Here is a 15944-nt window from a genome sequence, read left to right as displayed (position 1 = left end):
AAGGTTGATAAGCACCCACCTTTATCTCCCTTGAAACGCTGCCAAAGACCTAATTGGCAATTAGCTTTGCAAGGCCACATGGAGCACAGAGTCAAAGTGGAGCTTCAGAATTTAAACCGACCAGCATGAACAAAGTTGCTTCCTGCAAAAGCTCACATGCCTTTGCTCCTCCTTTATGTCTTATGAGAGGGCCCAATAATCTCCAAGCCTTATTCTCGAGTTGTCCCTTTTGTCATAACTTCTGGCAGCTCTGTGCATGCACACACTGGGAACATGCTGCCCCTGCTCTTCTGCCTCGCTGATGTCTGACCCTGGAGATTCTGGAGGCAGCACCAGATGGCCCTGGGCCCCTCTCTGCCTCTGATGCAGAGCCCTCATCCGAGCCTTCCCCAGACTCCAGAACTGACCCATGTTCCTCCCCAACCACCTCACTGCCCGATTCTCCTGCCAGCTCTGCAGGCCACAGTGGACCATAACACTAATGTGTTTAGGCAGACTAAGATGGTCCCATTGGTTAAAACCAGTATAGGCAGAGATAAACGAACCGATAATGGTGGTAGAAGACACTATGGTAAAAGTTTAAAGTCAAAGCAGTTGAGTTTAAAGTAGTTGGAGTAGCAGTAGCTAGAGTAATGTAGCAGTGGGGAAGAGTGGCAAAGAATGAGTAGTAAGTAACAGTGTGAGTACATGAGTCTTGTCTTGTAGGTGTTGTTTAGGAACCTGTGTTGTTATTGGCTGTTTTGTGATTTGAGCCACCAAGCTGGATCTAGTTGAAAAGAACTCATGACAGGCATAATGATAAAACTATAATATAGCCTTGGTTTATACTTCTTGACTCCCCATATCTCTTTTGCACAGTTGACAGAGTTATTGAAAAGGATGTCAGGATTTAACAGCCGACAAAAGTAAGAAAGCCTTTAAGAAGTAAATTCATGGAGAGCTTAGCTCTTCAGAAAATCCTTTTCCACTGCCATAACCTGATCCTCCCTGAACAGCCCTTTGTAACAGCTTGTCTTTTGATAAAAGGATTGGTGGCTATTTCTTACTAATCTTTGTCGGGCTTTTTTGTTCTGTACTGTAAGAAGGTTAAGGTTAATACTGAAGATATAAAGACAAGCGGTGGCCTCTGACAGCCCATATAGGCAAGGGAAAAAAAGGACCATTAAAGTGGTGCAGAGACCATGCAGCTCCCTGTAACAGACTGGTGATTTGCAGCACATTTTACTCTGGAATTTAAAGGTGACCTAAGAAATCATCATTAGCTAAAAGTGCCTTTTGCACTTCCATCAAAATGGCTCCAAATGGTACATTAGTCACGTACTGTAGTATCCTTTCATAAGCCAAACCTCACAGATATGATCTTTGGCTACCTTTCATTCAAAATTTTTAATTCAGAACTTTCTAAACATACGGTCTTGGAAATACGTTTATCGGGATTAGAAACCGGAAAGGCATACTTGTCTAAATGAAAAATTGGATGAAAATGATTCTTTTTTAACAGCATGAATGAGCAGGATAATAATCTGTTAGACATGTGTGCTCTAATCAGCCTCTATTTGGCTTACTGCTCGCAAAGTGACAGGGCGAGTAACATCTCAGGGTGAGTAATAAACAGCTTTTCCTAAACTTTTTTGCCTGAATGTAGATAAACTGTTTCCACCCAGTTCATATATAAAAGGCAAAGGCTCCCTTAAGTTCAATTCCTAATGATTGCATGAATCCAATCATGCAGGTTTCTGTCAATGCCTTCTGGTGGCATGGTTCAACTTCTCTGCAATTGAAATTGCACAGAAATTTCATATCTAAAGCCCTACTTAACTGCCAAGGCTGATAAAGTAACTTTTAAGCATGTCACTGATACTGCCATTGGTGAGATACTGCCACCTATTGAAAAAGTTTAAGCGTAAGGCAGAAAAATTATATAGAGAAATCACCAGAAAACTGTAATAGAGCAGGGGTGTCGAACTGGCAGCCAACGGGCTGAATGCATCACACACAGGCCACACCCTCCCTGGCTCCGCAAAGGCAAAAAATATCACAATATGTTATGTGACATCACGTGACATCACGTGATGCAATCGAGTTTGACACCCATGTAATAGAGCACCAAAGCTGCTAAGTGAAATTAAATGGCTAAATGTTATCGACAACTCTAATCCATTCCTGGGAAAATCTCATACTGTTACTATTTTAACCTGGCTTCAAAGGCTTCTATACATACGTATCTGGATCTTTAGACTGCTCTGAAAAATCAGAACAATTAATCAGTGGGAAAACGTGCCTCCAGAAATTGTGGGTGCTCCAACACTGAAAGTTTTTAAGTAATGGCATTGTCTGAAATGGTATAGGGTTTCCTGCTTGGTCCGTTAAATCTGTTAAATTTGTTAAATCACTTTCTGCACACCTCTTTAGAGAAACATTTGCCATTGCGTAGAAAGAATTACATTTTCATTAAGGACACATTTGCAGAATGGCTCCTATTGTAGAAATGCAGACCTACTATAGTTTATCATCTTTTCAATGGCAGGGTAAAAGTTTATTATTTTCCCAGATTTTTAAATGACTCCTCAGACCAACACCCAAAACTAGTTACTGTGAAAGACTTCTGACATTGGGGGATACTAAAAGTTTTAAGCCACATGTGTATGGTGTGAGTTTAAACTATGCTCATTTATTATCGATTCCTATACTGAGCAGGGAGTTGAATTTGGTGGCCTACATAACCGCATCTTACTATGATCTCAGCTACATTTTTTTTTATACTGTGCTGCACTTTTATTGTTCTCTTTATGTGCTACCCCAAGAAACTTAATTAGATATTCTAACAAGGAATATATTACACAAACATGCTAGAAATCAATCAACCATATAAAACAAAACAGTGAGGGAACAATAATAAATTACACTATGTATCTCTATATGCATAATATCATTTGTATTATAAGCTATTTGAGACAAATAAATGGCTAACTGAAAATTATGTGCCAAAACTCTTAATTATTTCATTTTTCGTTATCAAGCTTTTGTCTTCATAACTGCACAATTTAAGTGTCCTTTTCCATCAGTGATGAATTTAAGTGTCCTTTTCCATCAGAGAAGCAGATATGGCTACTTTAAAAAGCAATTGGTACATGTAGCTTGCAAACCTAGTAGTGTTATTGAGGGGTAGCAGTGTGTTACTTGCAGGAGCTGATTAACTGAGATTTGGCAAAGCATTTTGTTAATAAAAAGTATGACTGAGATTGATCTTCAGGAAATTAAACCTGCTTGTTACAAGGTGCGCTGATATGACTCATCCAATTTTGATTAGTTCCAAATTCCAATAAAAATGTACTGTTCTACAGAAGATACTGTCCCCTTATTTATTTATTTTATGTCATCTTTTTATCAGCACTGCAATAGCATTTGTACTAAGCAGAATCACATGAAATAGAAATGCACCTAGTCCAGTGATGGCTAACCTTTTTTGGTTCACGTGCCAAAAGCAGTGGGAGTGCAGGGGGGTTGTGAGGCTTTATAGGAGCCCGGAGAGGGCCAAAACAACCTCCCCTGCCCCACCCTTCTGGTTTGTTCGTAGGGCTGTTTTTCATCCTCTGGAGCCTTCAGGGAAGCCTCCTGGGGACTCCTGAACGCTCCAGAGGGCTAAAACCGGCCCTACAAGCAAACTGGAAGTCTGTTCCCAAACTTCTGGTTTGCCCATAGGGCCGGGGTTTTTTTGCGCTAAGCCTCCGGAGGGTGAAAAATGGCCTCAAAGAAGGCCTAAGTCAGCTGGCCAGCACGCGCATGCCTCGCGTGCCCTGACAAATGGCTCCGCGTGCCATAGATTTGCCATCGTGGACCTAGTCAAATGAAAGACACATTCAGGAAGCACAGATTTGGCTTGGGGTTCACTGAGACTGTAGTATTCACCCCACTAAAGTCTCTTCTTTAGAAGTATCAAAGGGCAGTCATCGGATATAGATAGCACACTCTCAAAAGATGGAATTCAAAAGAAATACAAAACTCTCTTCCGCAAAAGATAAAGAGTGATCAGTGTGGTGGTTCTGCTTTCCACCAGAGTTTTCCCTAGTTTGGGTACCCTAAAAAAGAATAGCGTTTTTTTTCCAAAATTCCAAAAGGATGTTGTCCATTGTTGAGAATTCTGGAAGCTGAAGCATCCACATTTACAGGTTGGAGAAGGCTGCTACAAGGATGTTGATAAATGGTTCATCTAAGAGCCAAACAAGGAAGCTACAGGTAGTCTAGAAAAGTGGACAGATCTTTACTGGGTTTTTTTCCAGTGGGTAGGTGCATTGACCATTGTCGTCAATCTGTCAGACCCATCTTTTACCTTTTGGATTCCAGGCCTGCTACACTTTCTACTGTGGGAAAACGGGGGGGGGGGGAGATTATAAAGAGTATGGGTGATATGTAGCCATAACAACATTCTTTCTCAGAAAGTCAAGGTTGCTTTGTCCCTGCACCTGGACAGGTGTGGATGGGAGAAATCTTTCTTTGTGGCAATGAATGATTGGACCATGTGATGAACTTGTGGGTGTTGGGGCAGGGTCTTGAACTTTCAACTGGGTGGGAAAACCTGGAAGCTTCCAGATTTCCCCCAATGTGCCAATAGGACATCTCTAATAAAATGGAACTTTGAGGAAACTCAAGCCTCGGAGTTTTCTTTCATTGGGGGTTTTACTTGGAATCCTGACACAATCATGATTTCATACTATATATAAATTAATATATTCAAATATAAATAATAACCAATATATTCTACGCATCCCAAATGCTGTATTAAAAGATACAAAAATTCTTTTATTTTGAATAAACTTTGATTAAATGTTGTCAAAAACATTCATGTTGGGGATCTGATACACTGGCAATTCAACTTTAACTAATAAATAAAAGTATTAATTTAGAGATAAGAGGACTTCATGAAATATTAATAATGAAGTAATTAAGTGTTAACAGCTAGCTTCAAATATCTGGAAGTCTTCTATCTACTTGCGTCTTCTGTTTTACCTACAGGAAAGAAAGATCTATTGTGTAATGTTTTGAAGAGCAGAAATAGAATATAAAAAGGAAATTGTAAGGAAGCAGAGCTTTTTTTAACTAAACTTTGGGAAATGTTTGGTCATATAACTTATTCAACAGAGAGATAGATTACATTGGGTAGTGATGGACTCTCCTTCAATAGAGATATTCAGCAGAATATGTATACCTGTTTCCTATGTATAACAGACAAAGGATATTGAACTTGATCATGGATATAAAATGTACAGACTGGGGCCATACATAACCCTTCGATATCATTCTCGTGCCACCCCTTCAGAGGTCTCCAGATAAGGAGTGGGTTAAAAATGTCAATCCATTCTTTCTTTTACTTTCTCAGGGCTGGAGTTTTAAGAATTTCCTAAATGAATATCTGTAGACTGGCATATACTTATGATCTGCTCCTTAAAACCCTCTCAAAATAGACCATGGTATTGCTAACTTTTGAGAATGATCCTCGACATTTTACCGACACTATTCGGGTCTTCCAGTTAACAGAAGAACCCCATGATCACTTCCATTTTAACATCCAGTTATTTAGTTATTATAGTTAAACCCACAATCACATACACACACATCCCTACACACTGAACATGATTCTGGAAGAGACACCTCATCTGTAGATAGAATCTGAAAAGAAAAACAAAGCTAGATATAAGATCGAAATTACAGCTTTCCAGTAGACCACTCTTTGTCACTGTTTACCTTGACTAGGATTTTGCCCTTCAAACTCTGAGGACTTGGAAGTTGCTTGAGATCCCCGATGTTCACAGAAGTCAAATCTAGCTTGTCACCAAAAATCTCCTTGAGGTACTGGGCAATTTTCTTTTGCTGTTGAACATTACAGTGATTTTCAATAGACAATATAATCGGAAACCTAAAAATGAGAGGGAAATCATATTTTGAAAACATTGAAACCACTGCAGGGCAACACTATTTTTTAACTTCTATAAGTATGGAGTTCCCAAAGAAAACAATCAATCTACCAGGTGTTCACTGAGGACAGAAAGATACTAATGGGTACATGTTGTGAAATAATGTATATTTATTTAGAATTAATTTAAATTTCAGGTGGCCGATGAGTTGCATCCTCTGATACTGAAGACATTTTAATAAAGGACTAGCAAAACTTTAATATATTAGTTCTGAAAAATCCTGGAGTAGTGGTAGTGCCAGATGACTTGAAGAAGACATACACTATATTGCCAAAAGTATTCACTCACCTGCCTTTACTCGCATATGAACTTACTGTAAGTGACATCCCATTCCTAATCCATAGGGTTCAATATGACGTCAGTCCACCCTTTGCAGCTATAACAGCTTCAACTCTTCTGGGAAGGCTGTCCACAAAGTTTAGGAGTGTGTTTATGGGAATTTTTGGCCATTCTTCCAGAAGCGCATTTGTGAGGTCACATACTGATGTTGGATGAGTTTACGTGGCCTACCATTTCGTGGCTGAGTTGCTGTCGTTCCCAAACACTTCCACGTTCTTATAATACAGCTGACAGTTGACCGTGGAATATTTAGGAGCGAGGAAATTTCACGACTGGATTTGTTGCACAGGTGGCATCCTATCACAGTTCCACGCTGGAATTCACTGAGCTCCTGAGAGCGACCCATTCTTTCACAAATGTTTGTAAAAATAGTCTGCATGCCTAGGCGCTTGATTTTATACACCTGTGGCCATGGAAGTGATTGGAACACCTGATTCTGATTATTTGGATGGGGGAGCGAATACTTTTGGCAATATAGTGTATCTTCCCCATCTTCAAAAAAGGAAAGATGAAAGATCCAGGGAACTATAGAGGTTTGTCAAATTTCTAAAAGAATGTCATACTGAAGGTCAAGATTTCTTCTCTTTACCTTCCATAATGCAGGACAAGGAATAATGGATTTCACTAAAGCAGATTCCAATTAGATAGAAAAACTCCCTAACTATAAGAGCGTAATTAATTAAAGCAAAAGGCAGTTGTTTCTTCTTCACTAAGTAGGCTCAGTGATGGCTAAACCAGTTATGGTTAACCTTTTTGTCCTCACCTGCTGAAAGTGTGCGTGTGTGCACGGAAGTGCGGGCATGTGGGCCCACACCCAAAATGCAATGCGTGCATGACACCATCACCACTGCGCCCCGTTTTGAGCCTAGCAGGCCTCCCTTGCAGCCTCCCAGGACCAAAAACAGGGGGCGGGGAGCCCTGCACATCGCACTCTCTCCCCTGTCCCCCATGCATGCCCATGTAACCCTCCGCCTCTCCTGCACACTGCACTCTCCCCCGTCCCCCATGCATGTGCATGTAACCCCTCCCTGACTTTCCTGCACTTGCATCTCCCACATGCGTGGCAGAGACCCAAAAATCAGCTGGCTGGCGGGAGGCATGCATGCATGCATGGTGGAACTGAGCTAGGCAATGGCTCACATGCCTGCAGAGAAGGCTCTGCATGCCACCTGTGTCATGCATGCCATAGATTCACCATCACTGGGCTAAACCATCCTCTGTCTGCAATACTTGAATTTGAATAACTGCACTGAGCAGAGATTTGGCATCAGTCATTTCATTTTTTTATTAAAATCATGTTTGATAATCATGGATAACATAGGAAGAGAGGAAGCAGTACATAGTTCCATATTCTTCCCCATCTGCCTTCATTTTTATTACTCCTGGACTTACAACCATTTGTTTAGTGACTCTTTGAAGTTACAACAGCACTGATCAAAGTGTCTCATGACTTTTTTACACTTACAACCACTGCAGCCTCCCCGTGGTCATGTGATTAAAATTCAGACCCTAGGAAACCTGCATATAATTATGTCAGTTGCAGGTTCCCAGGGTCATGTGATCACTTTTGCAATCATGTTACTATCTCAATATGATAACTGCAGTGATTCACTTCACAACTGTAGCACAAAAGGTCATAAAATGGGGCAAAACTCATTTAACAACTATTTCACTTAGCAACAGAATATGGGGCTTAGTTGTGATCATAGGTCGAGGGCTATCTATATTATTAAATTGACACAGACAACAGTACTGTGGAGAAAAAATGCCTTAAGATAGCAGAACTGTTTTAGCAGGTAATTGATAATGTTTTAACTTGAAATCTAATCAGGATCATGCCGGCTAGTATCTGGAAGGGAGACCATCAAGGAATAAGATAGCAATAGACAAGATTGGAAAGTTGAAAAACATCTTGGAAGAAGGCATGGCACTTCTATACAGTTATGAAGAAAATTGCATGGTTGCGTTCATGGTGTCAACAGGAAGCAAAGTGAATTTGGTGGTTCTTTCCTTCCATCTTAGGAAAAAAGTGATGGCAAAGACTGGTTACGAGATACTGGAGGAAGTCATCACTACCCCAATAAACTACACAGGCCAGCGTCATATCTAGAATTCTGGGAACCGTAATTAAAACTTTAAGAGAACCTCTGTTTGAAAAATACTAACCTACCCTACATCTTCAAGTCATTTATCCTTGAAAAATAAATCCCTTTCGCTTTGCAAACTTTACAACACAGTAAATTGGACACTCTTGTTATTAAAATGAAAAGAAATACGATTGAGAAATAAAATTTGCTTTACTTTTGAAGAAAAAAAATCTGTTATCAATTAAACACATATATTAATATATTATTTACAAACACAGTAATGAGAAGAGATTTGCACATCTCTCTTTTAATTGATTTCAACATTGCATAAAATACACAAATCAGAAGGTATTGTTTGCATACTGAATGCACTGTACTTACTCATTCTTAGTAAAGGCATTTTTGTTTATTACATCTATTACATCTTTAAAAGGTATTTTGGAAGTAAGAGTGTAACCATGATGCACAACTGGCTCTCCATCTGGGCCATCCCAGCAATCAACTATCAAGATAAGAACATTATTATGTTAAATGAATATTTTGCTGATACTTTCCCTTCCAAGTAAACAGGCTGAGAGGAGATCAATGCCCCAAGCATATATTTGGCATTTGAAAATGCTCTTCAACAAGTGGACATTCTCTTATTACATGCATTAAGTCTCATCTTTCATAATCTATAAAGCTCATGCTGGCAAATGATTAAAGCTGACAAGCTATTATTATCACACAATAACAGCAACAGTTTTGCTGGAAAGAAAAGTACATCAGAACGTACAAATGAGAATACTAACCAACCTTTTATTTATAACTGTGTATATCAAAGTATTAATTTTTGTGCTGCATTCTGAAATATTTATTTATAGGTAAAAGTAAAGGTTCCCCTCGCACATATGTGCTAGTTTTTCCCGACTGTAGGGAGTGGTGTTCATCTCCATTTCAAAGCCAAAGAGCCAGCGCTGTCCAAAGACGTCTCCATGGTCATGTGGCCGGCATGACTAAATGCTGAAGGCACACAGAACACTGTTACTTTCCCACCAAGGTGGTCCCTATTTTTCTACTTGCATTCTTACATGCTTTCGAACTGTTAGGTTGGCAGAAGCTGGGACAAGTAATGGGAGCTCACTCCGATACGCGGTGCCAGGGATTTGAACCACAGTTCGACCGACCTTTCTGATCAACAAGCTCAGTGTCCTAGCCACTGAGCCACCGGGTTTATTTATACAGAAGCATAAGTTACTAGCATTTGGTCATATTCTGTTTTAAATATTTTGTATTCTTTGAGAGCAGGAATAGAATAGAGTAAATGGACGCTTATGCACATATATGGAATCTCTGTCTGGAAGGATCTAATGTTACATATTCATTGTAATAGTGGAAACTCCACAGCAATATACCACCAAGTGAAATAAAGAATACACCTTCAAGACATCGGCAGCCATCTTGTAAGACTCGGGCATACATCTCTACTTTAGACTGAGACAGAAGCTGGTCTCCAGTGAGATATGTGTTGTGGGAAGAAGCAATAAAATAGTTGCAAAGAGGTTGCTCCATATCCTGATGTACCTCGCTGTGCAGTGGATTGAACACATCACAGGCCGGACTGCACATAAAATTGGTAAAGCCTATAAAATTTAAAAAAAATAGCAAAATATGGAAAAGTTGTATATTAAGCACACTACTTTAGGTCATTCATGAAGGAGTAACACCATAAAATAGAAACTGTTCAAGAATCATCACTCAAACACTTTCTTTCAAACGTCATTCTAGCATTCGCCAAATGTTTACCATTGTGATCTCTTGCTTTAATGCTGCATACATTTTGATGCATAATCACTAATCACTTCAATTCCATCAGTAAGCAAGCCAAAACTGAGATTTTAGATACACATCCCAATTCATCCAAACCATATTCAATGCTGAAATGCTTTCCTTGTCTTGTCTATGGTCTGTTCAGACCTGAATCTTACAAGGCAAAAGCAATGGCTATTTTATCTATTTTTGGAATTTATTTGACAGCATTTCAAGGATTTAGAAAACACAGCAGAACTGTGGCAAGTGTCATACATTATGATTTTTGTTCTGAGGTATACCTTGGTTGTTCCATTCTAAAAGCAGGCAATACATCCAAAGCAGATGGGAATGTTTTGGATCCAATGCTTTCTGTAACTGTTGGCAGTTTCTTAAAGGAGATACCCCTTTTAATGGGTCTCTTACTAGTCATTCAAGATCAGAAATATAATACAATTGAGTAAAGCAGCCATTGAGGTGGCAGGTGACAGGATGGTGCAACACAACTGCACCATAACCAATCTGGTAACATCTCCTTTAATCAGATCCATTTTTTTACAGAACCCACAAGGTCTCCATACAACCTTAAGAAAAGCCATATTTCCTTTCAGCATAACTGGCAGATATAGAAAGGGAGATCACTTCAGATCTGAATATTGCTCACTTCTCTTCCGTTCCCATTCATGTCCTATTCATTTCATCATTGAGGGACAGCCCTTCTTGCACAAAGGGTCACCTGATGGAATATCCCCTTCAATTACAAGGAGTAGTGAATCTCTTTGAAGAAATAATTTTTAATTAAACATTTCAAACCATACATTTGTTTCCCCAAATTTCCTGGTCCCTTAACATTGAAATATAAGCTGTCTCATCATGAACATAGTAATGTTACACAGATGGCATACAAAACTAATTTAAAACGACAACAAGAACAAAAGACTGTGCAGGTTTTTTTTTTAACAAAAAAATTTTTCCAGTTCAAACTGAGTATAGAAATTATTCTAGTCACATAGAATATTAGTTTTGGTCTATTTTAATGGAAAATAAGAATACAAAGAGATACTCGAGTACAGCAACAAAAGAAAAAAATCAGTAAGGCTTTGGAGGTTCCAAAATGCTTAAGCTTATATATTAACCTTCTTTTCAGATTGTTTTCTCCAGCCTAGCAGAAAGGATGTTTGTGATGAAAAGAAAAAAGAAAAGTCTCACAAAGACCCTGGAGAACTTTGTTTTGTCAATTTTGATGTGCAGTTTCAGGCAAGATGGCCCACACTGTTTAGTTCCATCCATCTATCCATCCATCCATATATTGTATTCATTCATTCATTGATCCATTCATTCCACAGAAACAGGTCATCATCCTTACTATGGTAACTTACTCAGCTGCCCTCAAAATTCATTTCCATCTTTTGGAAACTTGTTTTACTGCAGCCTAATGCTGCTTAAAACAGTGTTGAGTTTAACAATGTTAAACTGCTGATCTTTATCCCCCAAACAAGATGAAATACTAATGAGCTCTTTAAAATGACTGCGTCTACATACTAACCAAGCTGTCAATCCAAAATCTCTTTCACTTATAATAATCTAAGTGTTTGAATTAGGAAGCCAAAATGGGTATAGGCAGCATCTTATTAGCTAAGTAATTTCCAAGCCAGGTGACAGGTGCACCCATGAAAATTTTGTTTGTGTTTGGCCTTTACAAAATTAGATGAACAGAAAATTAAATAATTTAATTAAATATGTTCAAAAGGAATACCCTTCAAGATCAGCTGCATGAAGCAAGAGAAATGGGATGGAATGTGGATTATGAGGTAAACCTGTGACCTACTCTCTTATGTCAGATGCAATGATGCAAATTGGAAAGGAAAGGACTGCATCATGTCATCATTTTTTTTTACTTGCTACAGGCATTGCTGGCCCAGCCTGAGACATTTTGATGTTATTGGCATTCCTTTAAACCCACCACAAAGTACACAGTATTCTAACTTGGGTTATTTATTTTTTTAATTACAGAGTAACTAATAATTTATATAAATCTCAAAATATGTTGCTCAATCATAGGGCTGTTACTGTGGTTGCTTCAGATGATAGTGAAATGAAGCACTCCTGGTTCTGCGAGAAATAATTCCTGGACCATCCTTCTCTGTTTAAGAAAATGTTTCCTGAGAATTATTTGAAACTGCTTCTCTAAAGGTTCAATACAGACTAAGGCTTGGTGGTAGTCTTGAGAATGAGATTGTTGAGAGTAAATTTATTCTCAACAAGCTCATACTCAAACTACCACCAAGCCTTAATCTGTATTTTTTTTTCTCCCTCAGGTTCAATGCTACAGCTGGAGTCTGGTGGTTAGGACGCTGGGTTGCAGGTTAGCAAATCTGAGTTCAAGACTTGAGTGCTACTGCATGGTGGGGTGAGCTCCCATCATTTTCTCCAACTCCTTGAAAGGAAACTCTACAGGTGTCTCCCTGGCGACAGTGACGTCATTGGCTAATTCTTTCAAACTGGAAGCGCCTTACATGGTGCCTTCAACACGAAAAGGAATGCTACAACTCCAAACATGAGGGAAAATATTTCAGACCACTGCTAAATCCATATGTCACCCTGTCAATTTAAATCCTGGGGGAAGTGAACTTGAGATAGGATATTTTCAAGACACAGGTAACTAACATGTTTTATTCCAAACAGACATCCTAACATGAATTGCTGTTAAAATAGTTTCTTCAACTTATTGGAACCACTTTTCCATTTCTAGATTCACCAGGCCAATATTTCCTGTATAATTTCTAAGCATATTCACTAAATAATGTGAGAACAGTTCACTTCTATTATTTGCCATTTATTTAAAGACGGCAAAATTATGATAGCATTTGTTATTTGTAGAGTGCTTTGTAGCTTTTAGTACAAAATAACCTTTATAGTGTTTGGATACTATAATTCCAGTTTAACAGCTAGGAAGTGGAGGTTGACAGAAAGTGACTTTTGCAAAGCTATAGATATTGAGCTCAAGACAACCTTAATTTGAACTGATACTATGTAAATTAAAGCCTATTTTCTCCATCTGGCAGACACTGGCATTGTTCATTTTTTTATGTTAAGTCTTAAAATAGCGAAAATTAATTATAGCCCTTTTTGTTCTGCTTAAATACTACTTCAACCAGCAGTCACTTACATTGTTTTCTCTCCTTGTTTCTAATTAAATCTAAATCTACCATTCTAAAGAGTAAGACTAGAAATGAATTTCAATGGAGAAACAATCTCTGTCTCATAACAGCATCACATTCTGCATTATTCACAGTCTCATTTATGTTTTCCATCATTAATTAAAATGCTAATAGACTGATCTCTCATTTACATACTGACATATTAATCTAATCTTTCTCAAGGCAGCGCTCTTCATATGTTTTCGAAATACAATCTCTGCTATCACCAGCTACAAGGGTCGACAGGTGATCACCATAAAGGGAGCTGAAATCCAACAAATTCAGAGAATTTGCAGAAGGCTATATTAAGCCTCAATGAAGAAATTGCTCTAAAAGCTTTGCTCCATAACAGCAATGAAAAAATAGCATCCAAAAGAACTGAAATGCTAAAATATATTACCTTCTATTCCCAGGACATTCTGGTTCTTGTTTTCTTCTGAAACCTCGAATTTCCTTATGATGTCTAAACAATACTCTGTCGTCACATTATTCATCTGCACCAAAGATAAAATTGATACATTTCTTTTGTTTGTCTTCTGAGAAAAAGTGACCTCCATGTCAAAGTTTCAAATCCCATGGTTATATTTGGTGTGCAGTCAACTGTAACTACAACTGTCAGGATTTTTTTCAATGACCTTTTACAGTAGTGAGTTGAAAATTATATATGTTGCTTTTGTTTTTGTAAGCATCACAACTATGCTTTAAATACTGCAGATAAACAGTAAACATAACTGAAACCATGCATCTCTCTGGTCCAAATTGAATCCCCCCCCCCCCAGGATTTATGGTACAATAAAGCCTATAAGCAAAAAAAATGCATAGATCTGTAGTTCTGCAACAGATGTTTCCACATGTATATATAATAGCAAAGGAAAGAACTATATATAGCTGTGTCACCCAGCATAGAAAAAAACCGTTTTTCATGGGTATCCATTCTCCTGTGGAAATTGGGAAAACCCAAATGTTATTCATGTTGCCTAGACCATAAACAACATTAGAGTCATTTCTCTAGATACAATTGTCCCAGTTTGGTGACACTGTGCCTATCACTTTTTGACTCAGCTCATGAGATAATATCAATTACACTTTCCAGTGCATTGCAAATTACACACTTTAAATACCAGGAGAAGAGAATAACTGCATCTCAGTGTGAACTGTAGAGTCCTTGAGTCCCTGAGTTTGGTTGTTTGTTTGCAGACATTTTGTTATTAGACTGGATTGCATCTTCAGTAATAGAAGGGAGTGGGGTTTGCTCTCTATTTATATTTGGTATCTTGCCCTATAAGTATTAGAAAGAGAATTCTGGTCACACAAACCACCTAAAGCTCTCCAAAATATCTTAAATCAAAAGATCCATTAGCCCAAGAAGAAAAATACAAATTATCTAAACACTGTAACAGCTTCTATATAGGACAAACAGAGAGAAGACCAGTACAGCACATCAGTGGTGAAATTCTATTTTTTTTTAACTACCAGTTCTGTGGGCATTGCTTGGTGGGCATGGCAGAGGAAGGTTACTGCAAAATCCCCATTTCCTCCCCACTCCTGGGGAAAGAATATTGCAAAATCCCCATTCCCTCCCCACTCCTGGGGAAAGGATATTGCAAAATCCCCATCCTAACCCCACTCTGGGGCCAGTCAGAGATGGTATTTACCACTTCTCCGAACTACTCAAAATTTCCGCTACCGGTTCTCCAGAACCTGTTAGAACCTGCTGAATTTCACCCCTGCAGCACATCCATAAATACCACCTAGCAACTAACTGTCAGAAGACATCATGAAAATTGCTTAATTTTACAACACATGGACAGAAATAACCATAGTTTCAGCTGGGAAACTGTGAGCACCCTAAATCAATCTCAATCCAGAAACAGTGGGGAATTCCTGGAAGCATGGCACTCAGATAAATCAGTCAGCAACAGGCACACAGAGATAAACAACATCTGCATACCATTCAAGAGACAATAAAAAAAACTAATAAGAAAACAAAAGACCAGAGGTCCTATTCACTAGCAATCAACAACAAGGTAAACAGAGGTTAACACTAGGTAAACAATGAAGACGTAAACAACAGCCTAATTAAGAAACTGTTAAGAAGAAAACAACATCCCACCAACAAGGAGAGGGAAAGCTAATGTATATAAACAGAGAGCAAACTCCATTCTTTTCTAACACTGAATATACTGTATTACCTAGTCTGGCAGCAAAATGTCAGCAAACAAACACCAAGCTCAGAGAGCATCAATGATTCCTCCCACTTAGAGTGTAATCGCTATGAAATAACACTGTCACTACATAGGTATTAAAGCTAAACTGAATTTTCTTAGATGAACAGCAAAGTGTGAGATCTCCAAGAATAGAATAAAATTCTTTATCAAGTGTTATTCATGCTCCAAAGGCAAAACATTCGGAATTTGTGGAATGTTTATATCTATATATGCAGAGAGAGAAGTTATAACATTATGATATGACTAAACTGGGAAACTTTGCTGAGAATATTATTTAAGTCCGGCAGTCATATCAACTCTCAGTACTATTGTCTGTGGAAATTCTCAGTC

General features: G+C 38.5%; 1 protein-coding gene across 4 annotated transcripts in view; it reads right to left on the bottom strand.

Moving 5' to 3' along the window:
- Window positions 1-15944, bottom strand: part of PLCH1 (phospholipase C eta 1) — a 136204-nt gene that overhangs the window by 39249 nt on the left and 81011 nt on the right. For 3 of the 4 annotated variants that reach the window (XM_081955604.1, XM_081955606.1, XM_081955605.1), the window contains exons 7-10: window positions 13787-13880; window positions 9817-10020; window positions 8780-8900; window positions 5743-5914 (exon numbers count right to left, since the gene is read on the bottom strand). In XM_081955604.1, coding sequence (XP_081811730.1) covers window positions 5743-5914; window positions 8780-8900; window positions 9817-10020; window positions 13787-13880 — 591 coding nt within the window. The remainder of the gene's footprint in view (window positions 1-5742; window positions 5915-8779; window positions 8901-9816; window positions 10021-13786; window positions 13881-15944) is intronic. The other variant, XM_081955607.1, reaches the window with a different exon arrangement.

This window comes from Natrix helvetica, assembly GCF_964273705.1.
Source record: "Natrix helvetica genome assembly, chromosome: 5".
In the NCBI taxonomy this organism is placed as follows: domain Eukaryota; kingdom Metazoa; phylum Chordata; class Lepidosauria; order Squamata; family Natricidae; genus Natrix; species Natrix helvetica.
The sequence above is the reverse complement of the archived record's forward strand: the minus strand, read 5'-3'. Positions and strand labels throughout refer to the sequence as shown.